Here is a 19,215-nt window from a genome sequence, read left to right as displayed (position 1 = left end):
TGGCCTTTGGATGGTTAAACCGAATGACCTTTTGACACTTCAAAATCTTTAAAATACCTTTAAATGAAGCAAAATATAATTAAAACCTTTTGGATTCAATAAAAGTGATCTAGTTGTACTACCTTACATACTTTGGATGTCATATCTTTGTTTTTTATTATTATTAAGGCCTGTGGACAAAAAAATGACCCGTCACGTCATTGACCCATATATATATATATATATATATATATATATATATATATATATATTACTATCATGGTACTTTTTGTCCTTTTTGCAGTTTGAGAGATCCTGTCTGTTTTCATTTTCATTGTTTGGAAAAGAGCAACCAGGACTTTCTGCGAAATATCTAATTTTGTGTTTATTTAAAAAAGAAAGTCATATAAATTTGGAACAAAATGAGGGTGAGTAAATGATGACAGAATTTTATTGTTTAGATAAACTGTCCCTTTAAAGAGAACATGAGTGTGTGTGTGTGTGTGTGTGTGTGTGTGTGTTGAGCACAATAGCTCTTAAAAACACACCTGTGACCTCCACTGCTGTATCTAGGTGTGTACGTTCTCCTGTAAGCAGGTGTGTGGCAGAGCAGCGGTATGTTCCTGAATCCTGTGCAGTCACATTCTTCAGCAGAAGGTGCAGGGTGTGAGAGAAGTGCCCCTCTGTGAGCTCCCCGCCGAGAACTGAAGCTCCCTCTGATACTGTGGACTGATTCGTTATTCTATACCATGACAGGTCTGAATAGAGGTGCCTATTGGCTATACAGACAAGACGAAGGTCCCTGCCCTCTCTGGGCTCTTCCTCTAAAGATGCGATAAGGCCTCCTTTGACATCTGTGATGGTGGACAAAAGAAGATTCAATTTCCACTTCCTGTGCATAAATCCTCGATACAGTGAGACAGAATACATGCAGACCTACTGGCAACAACATAGTTTTGTTTGAGGCTATTAAACAAAAAACAGAGCACAGAGAAACCATTTTGGAGTGTTGACCAAGAAGAATTTTTTGTAACCTTTGATGACAATGTTGAATAGCCATTGTCAGTACAAGTAGCAATAAGACGCTAGTGTAAAGGCGCGCTATTTACTTTAGCTATTTGAAATTTCCCGTGGAAACCGCTCGAGGGTTTCCTGATGGAAGATAATGTTTATCTTTCACGAACACCACCAGCGTTCTCCAAATAATGCGCCGCACGAGGAGGCAGTATGATAAGAGCCACAGGTTCCTGTTCACTCCTCCACCCTGTCACTATGACAACAGCCAGGATGGGCTACATCCACTGTGGCTGAATTTAGCACAGCTTGAAAGCAAACCCTCGAAAACAAGGGGACGAAGGAGGGAGGGATAAGTGGAAGAATGGGAAGGAGAGAGAGAGGGAGTATGAAGGAAAAACATGTGTAGAACAAGGTAAAATATTTGGATGTTGAGGTTTTAGCATCTTTTTAGTTTTGCATAAAGAAGTACCTGTGACATAGAAATGGATGTCTAGCTCATCTCTGCCCATTAAGTTTGATGCAACACAGCGGTAGATACCAGAGACTAATGCTTCACCAACTGTCAGAACTCCTACAGTCTGTGGAAACACAAAAACAACTGTTGCATGCAAGCAAACACGCAGACAAACATGGCTAGAAAGATTAAAACCACTTATGTATTATATGATTTCCTTGAATAAGTTCCTGCATCAACTTCCATTGTTGGTCCAGGAACTACATTCTCATCAAACAGTCTTAGCCATAACACAATCCCTACTCAAACTCTAATCTTGATTGATAAGAATGCTGTTAAAGCCCCTAACTCAAGTCATATGCACAAACCCTAAAATCAATAATTAGCATATATTTTGTTGATAATAATGTTTTTCCAGGACCAACAATGACCAGTGATGTTGATCCAGGAACATTAAACCATATAGGGGTGGGGGAACGGATTCAGACAGCCGGATTGCTCGCCATCGGATTCTGTTCACCCATGTGTCTTATACAAGGAGGTTCTAATATTTGTTAAACTGATTAAGATCCATTCCCAAATGGGATGGAATCAACAACTTTTAAGATACTATATCATCTTGTCTCTTGATGGGTTGAGGGAATGGATTCAGACAGCCAGATTGCTTGCCATCGGATTCTGTTCAACCATGTGACTAATACAAGGAGGTTCTAATATTTGTTAAACTGACCCTGGTTAAGATCCATTCCCAAACAGTATGGAATCAACAACTTTTAAGCTACTATATCATCATGATGGGTATGGGGAACTGATTCAGACAGTTGGATTGCTCGCCATCAGATTCTGTTCTCACAAGGAGGTTCTAATATTTTTTAAACTGATACTAATTAAGATCCATTCCCAAACGGGATAGAATCAACAACTTTTAAACCATGAAACTAACATGGTTTAAAACATGGTCTCTCTATGAGGGTGGGGGAATGGATTCAGACAGCGGGATTGCTCACCATCGGATTCTGTTCACCCATGTGTCTTAAACAAGGAGGTTCTAATATTTGTTAAACTGATACTAGTTAAGATCCATTCCCAAACGGGATAGAATCAACAACTTTTAAGCTACTATATTATCATGTCTCTTGATGGGGATGGGGAACTGATTCAGACAGTTGGATGGCATGCCATCAGATTTTGTTCACCCTTGTGACTTATACAAGGAGGTTCTTGTTAAACTGATACTAGTTAAGATCCATTCCCAAACGGGATAGAATCGACAACTTTTAAACCATGAAACTAACATGTCTCTCTATGGGGGTGGGGAAACGGATTTAGACAGTGGTATTTCTCGCCATCAGATTCTGTTCAACCACGTGTCTTAAACAAGGAGGTTCTAATATTTGTTAAACTGATACTAGTTAAGATCCATTCCCAAATGGGATAGAATCAACAACTTTTAAGCTACTATATCATCATGTCTCTTGATGGGGATGGGGAACTGATTCAGACAGTTGGATTGCATGCCATCGGATTTTGTTCACCCATGTGACTTATACAAGGAGGTTCTAATATTTGTTAAACTGATACTGGTCAAGATCCATTCCCAAATGGGATGGAATCAACAACTTTTAAGCTACTATATCATTATGTCTCTTGATAGGGATGGGGAACGGATTCAGACAGGAGAATTGCTCGCCATCGGATTCTGTTCCCCCATGCTTCTTATTACAAGAAGGCAGTTTGTTAAACTGATACTAAGATCCATTCCCAAATGGGATAGAATCAACAACTTTTAAACAATGAAATAACAAGTGTCTCTATGGGGGTGGGGGAACGGATACAGACAGTCGGTTTGCTCGTAATTGCCCATGTGACTTATACAAGGAGGTTCTAATAGTTGTGGCCTAATGGTAAGAGAGTCAGACTTGTAACCCGAAGGTTGTGAGTTCAAGTCTCAGTACCGGCAGAAATTTAGGTGGGGGGAGTGAATGAACAGTGCTTGCTTCCACTCTCATTAACCACAACTGAGGTGCCCTTGAGCAAGACACCCAACCCCCAATCGCTCCCCGAGCGCCACAGCAGAAAATGGCTGCCCACTGCTCCAGGTGTGTGTGTGTTCAATACTCACTGCTGTGTGTGTGCACTTGGATGGGTGAAATGCAGAGCACAAATTCCAAGTATGGGACACTATACTTGGCCAAACGTCACTTTCACTTTCATTTTTCACTTTCATATCTCTCCATGGGGGTGGGGAAATGAATTCAGACAGCCAGATTGCTCACCATCGGATTCTGTTCCCACATGTTTCTTGTATAAGAGGTTCTAATATTTGTTAAACTAAAATCCCTACACAGCATAGAATCAATTACTTTTAAGACTTTACAACAATATCTCTCACCATGGGAGTGAGAGAATGGATTCTGTTCACTCAGTGTTTCTGAACTGAAAAACTGAAACTGATTATCATTTTTATTTTATTCATTACTTAGCACCTTATTTTAACAATATTGTTATTGTTATTATTTTATTGTTGTTCCTGCACCAACAATGCTGATTCAGGAACATGTGTGCAGGATGGAGATGGTGTATTCTTATAATAAATCCTTTAATGTTGTTCCAGTAATCAGAGAGGAAGGACACGTGTTTAACCACCTACAGAACTGAATAGAACTGGAACTTGATTGCTGTTATCTAGAGACATTTGGTGGAACACGTAATTCCACAGAACTGAGAGCAGATGCCCTTGTGTTGCTTATGTGAATCCCGGGGGAGTACTTTTGCATTCTTGTGTGCCCTCTTGCGTATTCATTTTGTCTGTCCCCTATGATCAGTCCACCCACTAGAACACTCACCTTATTCTTCCCTTCTAACACTTCCTGTCTGTGGCTGATGGTCAGGATGGGATTGTGGGTGGACGTGACTTCTGTCTTCTCTCTGACTGCAGTCCAGGAGGAAGGAGGAGGCTTCTCACATCTTAGAGAGAGGAAGACAGAGGACGAGAAAGAGGAAGAGAGAACGACAGCACTCTCAGTTCACAAGTGTCGATGCAGTGATGTCACAAGACAGATGTGTGGCGCAGCTGTGGCCCGAAAGGGGAAGATCGGAAACTTCCTATCACAGGTCTCTTGGGAATTAATTTTTCACTTTAGTCATCTTATGGAATTTTTTCTTTGGAATTTCTTTCGGAATTTCTTTTTTTAGTTTGTGTGTGTGTGTGCGCGCGTCTCATCCGTATCAGGATACGGTGACACTCGTTGAAGTGTTCCTTAATTAGCAGTGTGTGGGGCTTGGATGTGTTCCCTTTCCTGCCTGTAAATCATCCCGGCCATGCTTCCGAAGTTCCAACCTCTCATCTACTTTGCACACCAACTTCTAGGCATTTATCCCATTATCTTATCCATGCCAATTCTTTAAGGTCTCTAATCTCTGGAGCAAGGTTATGGTGGCCGTGGTGATGGGTATTTGTCCGTGACTGTGTGCCCACCGCCCTGTTACCCCTCCCTGGCTTTGACGACTCTTTCTGATTGCTCTTCCTATTTGGCTGAGACAGTGAGTGTTCTGTCCTCGTATGTCCCACCCTGATCATGACAACAGCACTTCTCAAACACACAGTCCACTCTCCCACGGCTCTCCGGGAACAGTCGCTCAATCGTTCTCTCATACAGACACGCACACACGGAGTGAGAGAGACAGAGACTTCAAACGCCCATTTGTTTTACCACAAACAACCTCGCTCATTCTGCATTCACACACCTTCATCCACGTACCCAGTGTGCCTGCGTACAGTATTACGAACTGACTTGAGTGGGTCATTATGAAATCTACTCTGTTTTATTGTCTAGAATAGCATCAGTCAAGAAACATTTCAGCTACACCTTTGCCATCAGTGAGAACTTCACATATGCAGTTTTTAGAACCAAACAGACCATATTGTACAAATAATTTCAAGCAAATTTAATGCAAAAACAAATACATTTGATATAAACACATACATTAGATATTAAAAATACATTTTTTTATCAGCGTTCTTACACATTTGGCAATTATTGATATTTACCATAAGTAAGTTAGTTGTATAAAATTATTAAATATTAGAATCATATATTACTCATAGACAATCTGTATAAAAAGGGACGAATCACATTGGGAGAGACCCGTAGAGTAGAAACAAACACACAAATACTCACTCGACACACAAACACTTGCATACAAACAGGCAGGATCCTTTTTCAGCACAAAATAAAGCAACTGTAATACACAGCATCACCGTAAAGTGGAAGAGTGTGACATAAGTTGACATATAGGATGACACAGAGCTTTTGTCATTCATTTTTGGCCCATCAGAACTCCTACACAGCAGGCATTCTGGGCCAGATCCAGTCTGGAAAAAAAAAAAAAAAAAAGGAGAAATCCAAATAGCGAGCCTTGGTTTTCTCTGCCCTCCTTGGCTCACGTCAAGATAGTAGATACAGGATATTTTCATCTTGTACAATCTGAACTCACAGCTTTTGTGGATGTTAGAACTATAACTGATGGTCTGGGCTTTGGAGATGGAGGCTTGGTTCATACATCCTTTATAGTACCACTCAAGAACACAAAAAGCAAAGCAGCACCAGGCAGTGTATGGATGGGGATCACGCTCAGAAAGAGGAAGAGCAGAAAAAACTGTCTCTGAACAATAACAATAAAAAAGGGAATAAATTAGAACGTAGTTCCAGGGGTGCAGAGATATCAGCCTCTCCGTCCTGTGTGAGCCCAGCTGTTCTGGATCCTTGTGAGAAGGCCTGCTTTTAGTCACGTCTCTGGGGTGGCTGGATAAGAAAGGGCACTGGCAGTTGTAGGGTTATTTGTGAGTGTGGCAGGACAGGTGAGGGGGATTGTGGGGGATCAGTAAAGTGGGGCGGAGGGTGTGTGTGTGGGATCAGGGACTCTCAAGAATAGATCAAGCTCCTGAGGAAGCGGACTGTGCCACGTTTGAAGACGGAGGGACAATCACGCTGCTGGGAAGCTGTCTCGCGTCGGGGAGGAAGCCAAACAACGAGAGGAAAAGCGCTCTGATTTTTCGCACAGGAAGCCCGTCTGCGCCTCCTGCCTGGCTGAGATAAGAGTGCTGCTGTTCCCATGGCCGAGCTCAAGCCCATCCAGCCGCTATCAGGCCGGCCCGGCCCACAACTCCACTCTCCCTGGGCCTCCTCCACCGCAGCGTCAGGCCAGCCGCGCCGGGCTGCTATAAAGAATAAGGGCCTGAGTCAGGGTCCAGCCAGTCAAGACCTCTCAACAGAACGTACATACAATACCTTTCAATGATCAAGCTTTACACAGTGCTTTCATTTTTTTTTTTTTTTATTATTATATATACTTTTTGAACTTTGATGGATGCAATGAAGAGTATCTCAGCAAAATAAATATGCAAATTATAAAAAATGATATCAAAAAGGCAGACCCAGATGTGGCCATTTCCTACATTTTCCTGCATTTTAGCATACGTGTTAAAGTGTTAGTTCACTCAAAAATGAAAATTCTGTCATTTATTACTCACCCTCATGTCGTTCCACACCCATAAGACCTTCGTTCATCTTTGGAACACAAATTAAGATATTTTTGATCAAATCCAATGGCTCAGTGAGGCCTCTATTGACAGCAAGATCCTTAACACTTTCAAATGCCCAGAAAGGTACTAAAGACATATTTAAAACAGTTCATGTGACCACAGTGGTTCAACCTTAATGTTATGAAGTGACGAGAATACGTTTTGTGTGGCAAAAAAACAAAATAACGACTTTTCAACAATATCTAGTGATGGGCGATTTCAAAACACTGCTTCATGAAGCTTCAACGAATCTTTTGTTTCGAATCAGTGGTTCGGAGCGTGTATCAAATTGCCAAAGTCACGTGAACTATTGAAATTGCAAAACACTTATGATGTAACGAAGCCTCGTTTACTGAAATCACGAGACTTTGGTGCTCCGAACCACTGATTCTAAACAAAAGATTCGTAAAGCTTTGAAGCAGTGTTTTGAAATCGGCCATTACTACATATTTTTGAAAAGCCATTATTTTGTTTTTTTGGCGCACAAAAAGTATTCTCGTTGCTTTATAATATTAAGGTTGAATCACTGTAGTCACATGAACTGTTTTAAATATGTCTTTAGTACCTTTTTGGACATCTGAAAGTGTTAATTATCTTGCTGTCAATGCAGGCCTCACTGAGCCATCGGATTTGATCAGAAATATCTAAATTTATGTTCCAAAGATGAACGAAGGTCTTACAGGTGTGGAATGACATGAGGGTGAGTAATAAATTAGATAATTTTAATTTTTGGGTGAACTAACCCTTTAAACTAAGTGTAGTAGACACTTATTGGTAACTGAAAGCATAATTCATTTATTTTTTTATTAAACTTTGTGAATGATGAGTGTTCTAATTCCAAGGAAATTTGTGGCTACAGATTCCATGTGGGAGCGCAAATAGAACACCAAAGCATTTCTTAAAGGGACAGTCCACCCAAAAATATTGTTCCAAACCTCTATACAGGGTTATTATCATTAACTAAAAATAAAACTGAAAAAAATAAATAAATAAATAAATCATTACCTGAAAAATAATATATGTAAACGTAAATTTATTTTATTTCAGAAAGTTCCCAAGGCATCATTTCTCATTTATGATTAGTTTAAGTTCTAAGTACTAACATAACCAAAACTAAATAACCTAAAACTTAATAAAATATATATAGAAATATTTTTTTTTTAAATTATAAAAATGACAAAAACACACATTTACTCAAATATTAACTAAAATTTAAATGAAAACAGAAAATATAAAAATAAAAACATTAAAAATATTATCAAAAACTATTAATAGTATATTAATGATAAATAACACAGACTCTATGCAGAACAAAAAATAAGTTACATTGACAAATGTTTCAATTGTTTTTGTCAAAACAATGAAAGCCAATAGGGACCAAACATTGTCAATACTGAGTGAATGAAGACAGAATTTGCATTTTTGGGTGAACTATCACTTTAAGAATGCATGAAGGACGGCTGGCACATACAGGGAGTCTGTCGCATTATTCCAGCCAACAAGACTTTTCCTCTCAGTGACATTTCATTTTTAGTTCTTTTAGGAAGCACTCAAAGAATAGGCCAAGAAAATATCACCAATCTAACATGTCACAATGACAGTACAATAAGGGGAAGCATGACCTAAAAATGGACAAATTTGGAGTAGAAAAGGCAGTGTCATACTAAAGAGTTACTTTCAGGGTTTGTGGATTTCATTACAAAATCTTGGCAACACTTTATTTTGATGGTCCCCTTTAGACATTCTGTTTACTATAAGTAACGCTGCATCTACATGTCAACTAACTCTCATTAGAGTATTAGTAGACTGTCTGCTTAATATCTGCTAACAATGAATGTCCCCCAACAAACATTCTGCTGACTATAAATGACTTTGTAAGTACATGTCAATTTAATTTTACTAACATCAAAACTCCTTATTTTAATAACCCTAACCCCTTATTCTACTAACCCTAATCCTACCCCTAACAGTCTACTAATACTCCAATGAGAGTTAGTTGACATGTAGGTGCAACGTTACTTAAAGTGCAACCAAAATCTCAGTGTGTGTGTGTCTATATGGGAGTAAGTCAGGAATGTATGTGGAATGGTGTTTCTGTGAGATGATCTCCTCTGAGTAATGCTTGCTAAATTTTTCTCATGAGAACGGTGGATATGTGGTGTGTCAGACATTGAAGAAGGCATGGCAGGATGCGTCTGAGCAATCACAATAATAAACAGCCAGCATTCTGCACAGGAAGTTCATTAAATCATAGTGTTTGATTTAGAAACGAACAAATTGTGCTTGTAAGCACGGAACTGGTTTCTTTTGAAGTGCTTTTTTCTGCACTTTCAACTCGGGAGTTAAATTCAGTTCTGTGACTGTACCAGGCACACATTCACACAAATACAAACACATACGCACGAGCGTCTGCATCCACACAAAAATGAATAGAGACACACACATGAAAGGCCTTCTCAAGCATCTGTTCTGCAGGCTAAGAGGAAACCCTGTCTGAACACATGCTGAATTAGACAAAACAGGTCTCTATTCACAAAAACACACACACATACATACATACATGTGTGTGTGTCTGTGTGTAAATATAGACACATGTCTCCACTCATATGTGCATTCATTCTAAAAAAACACATCAAACACACTGTGACCAGGTACAGTGTGAAATAATTGAACTGTTTAAAATGGTTTCAGGACATTACGCAATGATGGAGAGGATATCTAACTTAGTCTAGTGTGGGAAATCCAAACCTAGCAAAATTACATTGTCTCGCATGTGTTTTTTCACCTGGATCAAATACTAAATTAAAAGTGACTGAGTTTTTGGCCCTGACCCAGTATTCTTCACTGCATCCCTTTCCTCTGTGACTAAGGAGCAATAAGGACACGATTAGTCAGTCATTGGGGACGTTTTCAATTTTAGAAAGCTCACTGTAATGCTTTCACTTTTTAAAACATGATAGTGTGGAATAAAATGGGGTTTTAGAGAGCTTGCAGAGGCCTGAATAAAACAAGGAGACCATAACCTTCCTAAAAAATGCAAATAATTTATTATTTGAGCGGCTTTAGCACACACTAAGAAGGTTCTGTATGTGATTGGCATTTATATGATTTCACTGTGCATTAATCACTGCCTTATTTTTCATATTGGATAAACATTATTGTGTTTCTGCTTGGATGGTGAACTTACAGGCCTTTCGGAGGGCACGGATGCCAGAGCCATTGGATTTGAGGTGGTGGGACACCGTGAGAAGTGCAGTGCAGGGCTTGTCTGCTACCTCGCTGGACTGTCCCAGGTTGAGAGGACACTGTCTTCTCTCCAATCTGCGGCTTCACTGTGAACATTTTGATAGAAGAGAAAAGGCAGTTAGGTCACATTGTCATAGTTTCCATTAAATTAAAATAAAATAAAATAAAATAAAATAAAATAAAATAAAATAAAATAAAAAACATTTTATTCCACTTTGAGCCAAAAAAAAAAAAATATATATATATATATATACATATATATATATATATATATATATATATATATATATATATATATAGTAAAACTATAAATATTTGTAATAATTTTTTTTTCACATTTTTTAAAACCTTTTGTCTCAAAGTAGTTAGTAGTAGAGTAGTTAAAAACTGTTTTGTTGAATATGGATCTGAAAAGGAACTTGGAAAAAACAGTCCTATAATATTAAGAAAGATCTCTTTATGTTAAGTCTCACCATTTACCACCAATGTGAGTGTGAGGTTCTGGAAAAGTCCATACTGCTGGATCCTAGTAAGGATGGTGTAGATTCCTGCGTCCTCTTCTGCAACATCCCGAATAACCAGGGAAAACCCGTCTACATGGTAACGGGAGCACCGCTCGGCTGCAACCATCCCATCCTTCAACCTAAGCAACAGATTCAGCTGTTGAGATTTTTTCCAAATATGTTGTTTCTGTTCACTTTAATCTGCAAACATCATATTACATCTATTTAGTAGCTCAACAATGAAATTAAAAGGAGATTTTACCAGATGACTTCAGGTGCAGGGAAAGCCCTTAGTTTTGGAGTAAGACGGAAAGATTTTTGTCCAGCAAAAGCCTGAACCACAGGACCATTTTTGTGCTTGAGTCGAATGAAAGGCTGGTCTAGGAACAGACAGACAGGAAAATATGACAATCAGAAACATACATGTGGATGAATATATTTCAGATGGAAAAAAAATCATTTCAGCAGTTTGGTATGGTGAATATATTGTATAATTCTGAACTTTGATCCTGTTTCAGAGTAAATTTGAATCCAGCAACAAGGGAACTGATTCTAAAACTCACCATAGACAATAACCGTGGTATTTGTGTCTCGCTTAGATGGACCGCTTGTCACATGACATTTGTAGAGTCCTCTGTCTGCTTTGCTCAGTCTGGGGATGGTGAGAACACTGTAGAACAGCATGTTGGTTCTGCTCTTTGATATGCGCCGGCTGATAGTGGCTGATCCATTAGCCTGAAGTATAAACAAACAGAGCAAACTGTGTCACAAACACTCATTTTGCTCCAAACAAGAAAAATATAAACAAATGGTTTTCAGAGGAAATGAGGGCTACAAAAGAGCTGTACATTTACTGGCCATTTCAAACACTTAAAGGCAGGTTAGGCAATTTTGGAGCAGCGCTGCCAATTTAGCGATTTTGACGCTAGATTTAACGACTACCCTGTCCCTTTAGAGACTTTTTTCAAAAGCCTAGCGACAGATCTAGCAATGTCTTTGACAAACCTTATCTAGATTCTGTGACTCACCCACTGATCTATATATTAATATAGATCAGTGAACTCGCAAGTATGACGTCATCTAGCGACATTTAGTGACCAGTTTTAGCTACTTTCAGCTGAAAGCAATTGGCAACACTGTTTTGGAGTGGCTAGCAATAGCTAGCTAGCTTTGAAAGCATTAGATCCAACCCTCTCCAAAGTTATGCCTCCTCCAAAACATATGAACACGCAGGATCGATGAACGTTTTATGGTCCTACGCCTTCCAAAGACGATATATGTTTATAAAAATACATTTAGACCATTTAACATAGTGATTGCTATTAGGATATGAGCATATGGTGTGGGAGTGGTATAGGTTCATTGTCACAACAAGCAAGAAAGGTCAACATGAAGCATGCTAAATCTCCATCCTCCGGGAAATCACCCGTTTTAAAAAAAACGCCAAACAGAGCATTTGCATCTGCTGGCAAAAAGAGAAAGCGATAGAGCTCGTAATAAAACAAGAATCAACACTGGCTTGGCTTTTCGGAGAGGCGAGAAATAAGGAATTTGAAATGTGGAATTTGAAAGGTGTTTTTATTTCTCGACAGATGAGTAAGGTATTTTATTGAACAGATAAATGTAGCACTCTAACAGAGTTCACTGGTAAAACATTATCTATTGTGAAGGGTCATTTCATTATGGTTGTTGTAGCGCTGTGCTGGAATTTATTTCAAGCACCGTGTCTATTAATGGGTATAGCTACAGTAAAGTCTTAAGCTAGTCAGCTTGAGATCCTTTTCATCTAAACTGATGTTTCGTGAGCAATAAGATAACCATATTCATCCGTACAGTCACGCAGAGCCAAAGCACAATCCAGTTTTGTTTTTAACCACTAGAGGGCCAAAAGTTACATAGTGTACTTTTAATTGCAGAATAAAGATTTTAGAATCAGCAGTTCATAAAGCACAAATGCATGCTGGGTAAAAACCCACCTTTTGTGGGTATGTCCAGGTAATGGACACCCTGGAGTTCCATTCAGCTGTAACGGTGCAGTTCAGTGCTAACATCTCGCCCTGTAACGTGTGGACCAAACCCGTGCTGTTTAAATACACGTCCAGGATTTTATTTACTGCAAAAAGAAGGAAAATTAGGTTTGTAAATCAAAATTTGGTTCACCATTTAGTTAATCAAAAAAAAACAAAAAAACCTTAAGCTCTTACCTGGCCTGTGAGTCAAGAACTTGTTGCTGTATTTGACTCCATTGACGAGAGTCTCACAGGAAAACAGCCCAATGTAGAAGAATGTTGGACTACGGATAGTGAAGCCTTGCCTGCTGTTCCAGATGATGTTTCTATAATCAGGAGTTAACACGTGGAAAGGAAACTGAAAATGTAAGAAAAATCATTATTAAAAAACAGCAGTTACACAAAAGCTTTTGCATTTCTTTTAGGTACAGCAGAGATTTTTGCTTTCACTTTGAAAAGCTCTAAAATGTTCCACTGGTGTGGATTCTAAAAACAGACTTGCACTTTCAGTTTAAATCTCATGTGGCCAGCGCACACGAGGACTCTAATGGGTTCAACAGTGCATCGTCCTTCAGAAATTCTTGGAGAGCGGTGTTATGATTTTGTTTACTTCCATGTTCAATGGAGGAAATGTTTACTGGCTTAGATGTGACATTGTGGAAGTGTCCTGCCCTTTCTCAGGGGATCAGGTGAATGCTTTCCTCTCAGTGTGAGCTGCTCAAAATCTCCTTGTTTCTAGGAAACACTACTGCATTAGGTAAGGCATTAGGTAAGCCCTTTACCCAGGAGCGTAACAACCAGTGTCTCTTCAAATGTGGGCACTTTTGGCCTTGTGGACTTAATTTTGTTAGAAAATTAACTCTTTTAAAAGACAAATTTCCAAACAGTTGACATACAATTCTGTAATTTTTCTAAAACATCATGAACATTTCCACCACACTGTCATTTCCGCCACGTCACAAATTATGTATTGTGCAATCTGTGGCGGAAATGACAGTGGTGGAAATGGCATTTTGAATATTTTTGGAACAAAATGCTCAACTCCTTTGTCTTGCCAAGGTGAATTTCATAGCTAGCATTTCATGTATCCTAAATACATACAATTACATAATATTTTCAAAATTTTTGCACAATTTGACAAAATTACAGCTTGATTGGTAGCTGCGTAAGATTATGACTTTAAGACCAAGCACTGGACAAACCAGTGTTGTTATTGTTAACTAAAACTAAAACTATTAAAAATCATTTTTGTTAATTGAAATAAAGCTGAAATATAATAAAATATAAATATTAGATTATTAAAGGTAGGGTAGGCAATTGCAGAGAGGCTAACAATAGTAAGTTAGCTTTGAAAGCATAAGATCCCACTCTCCCTTCAGAGCGCTCTCCAAAGCAACGCCTCCTCCAAAACACATGAACGCGCACAACATGTGTCTGCAAAGCATTACGAGAGACGGCACTAAATTACCTCATGTCTTAAACCACATAATATTACAATAATAATGAACGTAAACAACTTACAGAGCCCTTACTTGTACCACCTGACTGCTGCAGATACATTTCGGCATTGATAGTGTTGAGAGAAACGCATAAATCCGAGTCTGAGGACGTGAACAACTCTGGTTAGAACGTCACAAGTTACCATCTCGTAATTATGGTTACGACATGCCGTGAACGCAGCATAAGCTAGTTGTTTTGGTTCAGGAGGAACTGTAAAAGGCGACTGCTGTTTGTTTTTTGGCATCTGGTGACTGTCTACAACTCTGCATAGCCTTATGAAACGCGCTGATGAAGTGTTGAAGACCGAATGCAATGATTGGACGAACATTTTTTGGTCCTGAGACTTCCCTAGACGATATATGTCCATGTTTTAATATTTAGACTACTTCTATTATTGATTTCTATCAGGATGTGAAGAGAGTTTCAACCAGAGTAACAAAAAGTGTTTATAAAAACAAATCGCCTGCACTACCTTTAATAAAAATGTTGGCAACTAAATGAAATAAGTTTTTAGTTGAAGTACTAAAATGACTTAAAAAATAAAACTGCATTAATAAATACTATAATAGTATATAAATAGCACTAAAATAACACTGGAATGAACACATAAGTGGGAAGCGATAGGTACAGATAGCAACTTTCTAGTGCCAATTTCAGCAAAAAAGGGATCAAACGTCATGTCACTTAATTAATATTCATGAGCAAAACTGACAAGATTTATATTGTGCCCCCTTCACCTATACTACCTATTCCCACCTCAGTCTTAGGTTTCCAGCTTATTACTAACATCCCTCCCTCCGTTTAATGCGTAAGTGCGAGGGCGAGGATGTGGAAACGTGACTCGAGTCCATCTCCTCACATCCTGTTACTACAGGATATAGACATTGCGGCTAGGCCCTCAGGTCAGCTTCTGGAAGGGCCCCGCTGGCTACTTTCACAGCTTTAGCGAGAGCACGGGCGCCTATGTATTGTTCCCTACGCGAGAGGTGCAAGATTAAAGATACATTGCCAAGTGCAAAATCCTCTCAGGAAAAAAACACTCTACCAGTGTGTGACAGTCCAACTTTGAGAAGGGTGGAGAGAACTCGTATTTATAGCGTGATTACCTTTTGTATATCTGTGCGCAGGGTCAGCAGGACATAAACAAAGCAAACAGAAATGAAATGTAGTGCTTTTTTGAGCAAAGAGGGAGGATAGGGATGTCATATCACTAGCATATCCTAAAACAGTTTCCATCCTGCATGTGAGGAGCCAAAGGCAGCGCACGGGGAACTGGTCAACTTGTTCCTTTCCGTTTCCCCTTTTCATCTGAAACTCATCCTGAAACGCTTAAGTCCTTTTTAAACCCTCTCGAGACAGTCGTTACCATATTTGAACTCATCCTATGTCTCTAGAGATGCGTATCTAATCATTTCATAAATGCATAGCAAGCCATCTTTTTAAATCAATATAGGTAAAGCTAGGTCTGTGCCAGCAGCTGTGGAAGACATCAGTCTGCGTGAGGTGGTCTCGGCGTCATCTCCTTGGCTGCGTGCAGTGCCAACAAGTAAAGGAAGCTGTGGGCGCCGCTCACTCTGAGCATCGGCTTAAAGTATCCATGTCACGCTGAGCCAAAAAGATTTCTGTACATCCCCTGCACATGCCCGCACAAACACACTTACATCCGAACTGGCACAAACAAATGCTTTCTTGCCCTTATAACCTGGAGTGATTGTGAGATAAGGATAAGGAGAGGACTTCTTTGTGAATGAGAACAAGAGGATGCACTCCATGTATGGTAGTGGAAGCCACAGACAAAAGTACCAATGATCGATTCACAGATTCATCACACATCAATTTGCTCCAACACTGCACAAAACGACTTTCAGTCCAGTGCAGCAAAAGGACTAAACACTCTGAGAAAGCAACCGCAGACCGCATGCTTTTACTGTAGCAAAAACAGCAAAACGGAGGAGAATGGGACATAACTCTAGGTCTTAAAATAACCATTTTGACGGTGTTAAAAAGTGATGTGAGTAATGAACACCGGTCAAGCCAGAGGCTATGAAAATAGCAGTGTGTAATTACGTAACGTGAATAAAGTGGGGAAAAACACCGCTTTCTGGGGGTGTTTCTTTGAGTTCGTTATTGAGTGTTCACATAGTGATGAAACTTGATGCTAAATAAGTTTAGAGTTCACAGTTTTTTATATTTTTTGTAACAGGGAGATGCACCCCTGTCCTCACCCCGCACTCAATTGGTGTATCTGTCGAACACTCGAGTAGATAAAATTAATAAAATGCCCATCCCCATGGCAATTCTGACAAAACAACCAAGCGACAAGTCTTGAAAGCTACTTTTCTAAATAAATGAGTTTTTGTTCTAAACAGCGCTGAGTTTCTATTTCTCTGGACAGCCCACCCAGTGTCAAATCTTATTGGTCTATAATACTGCCTTGAACATCAAATATCTTATGATTTTGTGTTCAGTGTTGACAGACAAATGAAAAGCCTGCGTTTATGAGATGACTGAAATGACATGTTAAGAACATTGACACTATGTCCTAACCAGAATAAAATACCACAATTAAGTTACATATCATGAAAGCTATTTTCCAAATAAATAAGTTTTTGTTCTAAACAGCAATGGGTTTCTAGCTCTCTGGATGGCCCTGCCCACTGTCAAATCTCATTGGTCAATAATCCTGCATATTAAACATCAACTATCTTTTGATTGGCTGAGACTCACATGTTATGTTCAGTGCTGACAGAAAGATTATGGGCCTTATCACACGCACCAGGCACGAAGCAAGTGTTTTTTGCTAGTTTCAGCCCAACGCAGTTATCATTTTCACGTCCTGTGCCACGCCGTTTAAATAGCAAACGCATTTGCACCCATTTGTGCATCCATGGGCGTGCTGGTCTGAAAACGAGGTGTGTTCAGGCACATTGTTGGCGCATTGCTATTTTGAGGCAACTGCGCCATTGACCAACAGAAACCTAATCTAAAGTCAGTGGCGCAATATTTTTTTGTTATATATAGGGTGCGTTAGTAATATGCACCTATAGGCAGGTTCACACCGTGCATACACTCTGCTTATTACACACACACAGGGACACGCAGCAGCACACAAACAATGTGTGCATAAAGATAAAAATGCTTTGGTGGAATTCAGCTTGTCCCGTAGATGGTCTGCTCACGCGCTTCCTCGCTAGAGAAGCGTTCAGTTTTTCTGCTTGCAAATTCTGCCATGTAAATAGCAAATATGCCATGGCGCGAGCGAGACTCTGGGGAGATGAGACTCTGATTGGTTTATTGCACGTTATGCCCAAAACACACCCATTACTTATTAAGAGAATAGGGACTATCGTTAAACTAGCAAAAGTGGATTCGGACACGCCCTAAGTGCACTTGGAGCTGGGAAGAGGGAAGGCTGATGTCTCTTATGAAATAATCTGTTTGAATCACAGTTGAGACACTCACCTTGACCAACGAGACTTTGGCATCTGGGTGTGTGACTCTGCAGGGGAAGACCAGCGGCTCTCCCTCCTTCATGTACACCACATCTGGGATCTCCGACTGCATCTTCACGAACGGCCGCTGGCTATCTGAAACGCCAATGCTGAGGTCAGGCACAAACAGACACCACATACAAACAGTAGATGCTGACAACAATCTAGAGTCAGCAACAAATACAGGGAGATTGCTCGCTTGTTATCAAACACTCTCTCTCTCTCTGTTGTTTTCTTGGTTGCACTTTCGCCTCAGTTGCAATATTCTTGTGGTAATGAAAGGCTTTGGGTGTTGCTCACCCCATTGTTTGGTGCACTGCTGTTATTAAAGGAACAGAAAAAAATCTCTGAACATTTTAACAAAAGTACCCCAAGGACTGCTGGATGCTTCCTTGTCGTGCTTTGATTCAATATAAAGGACGAAGGGTGAGGTTAAATGGACATGGCCACAAGAGCGATTGATGGTCCTCAGGGGCCTTGTTGGCTAACCGGGGGCCGCACCTAATGACCTGGGGCACCCCTTTGCCTTCCTTAATGCCTGACCAGGGAGGATCCGAGCCTCTTCTGCCCCGGAATGCCCTCAAGGTGCCCACTCCCATGCACAGACACGCATCCTAACAAACATACACAAGAAGAACATCGCATCCTCTATCCTCGTCTCCAAGTGTCCCTCCCCCCAGAGCAGCACAGGATACGGACAGCCGGGCTGAGGGAGATAGATAAGGCCGGGTACCCTGGGAAAGGCTGCCCAAGAGCTGAGCCTTTCAACAGCTGGGGCTATTTCTGTCCCCTCGAGGTAGCACATAAATGAAAGTTATAGTTTAAATTTAGTCAGAAGTGAGGGAGGACAGCCTACTGTTTGAGCAAAAACAAAAAATGCCAGTGCGAAACCGTGCCAGACACTCACTTAGTCGGATATGTTGCTTCGAGAGAAAATGGTGTTTAGGTATTATTTGCTTCCTGAGACTTCCTGTTTGGCTTTAAGCAACAAAAATGGTCAGTGAGATGGTCAAGCTATTGAATGCTGGCTGGAGAGAGAGGGTTTAAGGGTTTGAGCGTTCACCTGAAGCATCTTACCTGTTATGTAGACATACACCGAGGCCTGTTTGCGCTGCTTTTGGCGGTACCGGCAGCGGTAAGAGCCAGTGTGTTGGGCTAAAGCAGGACTGAGCGTCAGGCGACTACAGTACTGGTTATTTTTTCTCCCGCATTGAGTCTCCTTTATCTCTGTGCCATTGTAGACTTTCAGAACACCCGATGGCAAAACCCACTGAAGCTCCCACCGTCCCCTGAAACATCAAATTTGGGTTATAACAGGAACTTTATTCTTAAATGATCAAAAACATCACGTTACCATCTCTGTGATCAACATATAATGGGATCTAAAAGTCTGAGACCACTAGCGAAATATTTATTATTATACATTTTACAT

General features: G+C 40.1%; 1 protein-coding gene across 4 annotated transcripts in view; it reads right to left on the bottom strand.

Annotated features, from left to right (window-relative positions):
* Positions 1–19,215, bottom strand: part of flt1 (fms related receptor tyrosine kinase 1) — a 38,595-nt gene that overhangs the window by 14,188 nt on the left and 5,192 nt on the right. The window contains exons 3-13 of one of the 4 annotated variants that reach the window (XM_051882219.1): positions 18,861–19,072; positions 17,755–17,879; positions 12,988–13,150; positions 12,760–12,896; positions 11,347–11,518; positions 11,046–11,163; positions 10,754–10,923; positions 10,222–10,366; positions 4,297–4,417; positions 1,466–1,574; positions 528–833 (exon numbers count right to left, since the gene is read on the bottom strand). In XM_051882219.1, coding sequence (XP_051738179.1) covers positions 528–833; positions 1,466–1,574; positions 4,297–4,417; positions 10,222–10,366; positions 10,754–10,923; positions 11,046–11,163; positions 11,347–11,518; positions 12,760–12,896; positions 12,988–13,150; positions 17,755–17,879; positions 18,861–19,072 — 1,778 coding nt within the window. Of the gene's footprint in view, positions 1–527; positions 834–1,465; positions 1,575–4,296; positions 4,418–5,381; positions 6,716–10,221; positions 10,367–10,753; positions 10,924–11,045; positions 11,164–11,346; positions 11,519–12,759; positions 12,897–12,987; positions 13,151–17,754; positions 17,880–18,860; positions 19,073–19,215 lie in introns of those variants that run through there. The other 3 variants (XM_051882221.1, XM_051882222.1, XM_051882220.1) reach the window with 3 other exon arrangements.

This window comes from Ctenopharyngodon idella, chromosome 23 (assembly GCF_019924925.1).
Source record: "Ctenopharyngodon idella isolate HZGC_01 chromosome 23, HZGC01, whole genome shotgun sequence".
NCBI classification, from domain to species: Eukaryota; Metazoa; Chordata; class Actinopteri; order Cypriniformes; family Xenocyprididae; genus Ctenopharyngodon; species Ctenopharyngodon idella.
This window is presented reverse-complemented; position numbering and strand designations above follow the sequence as displayed.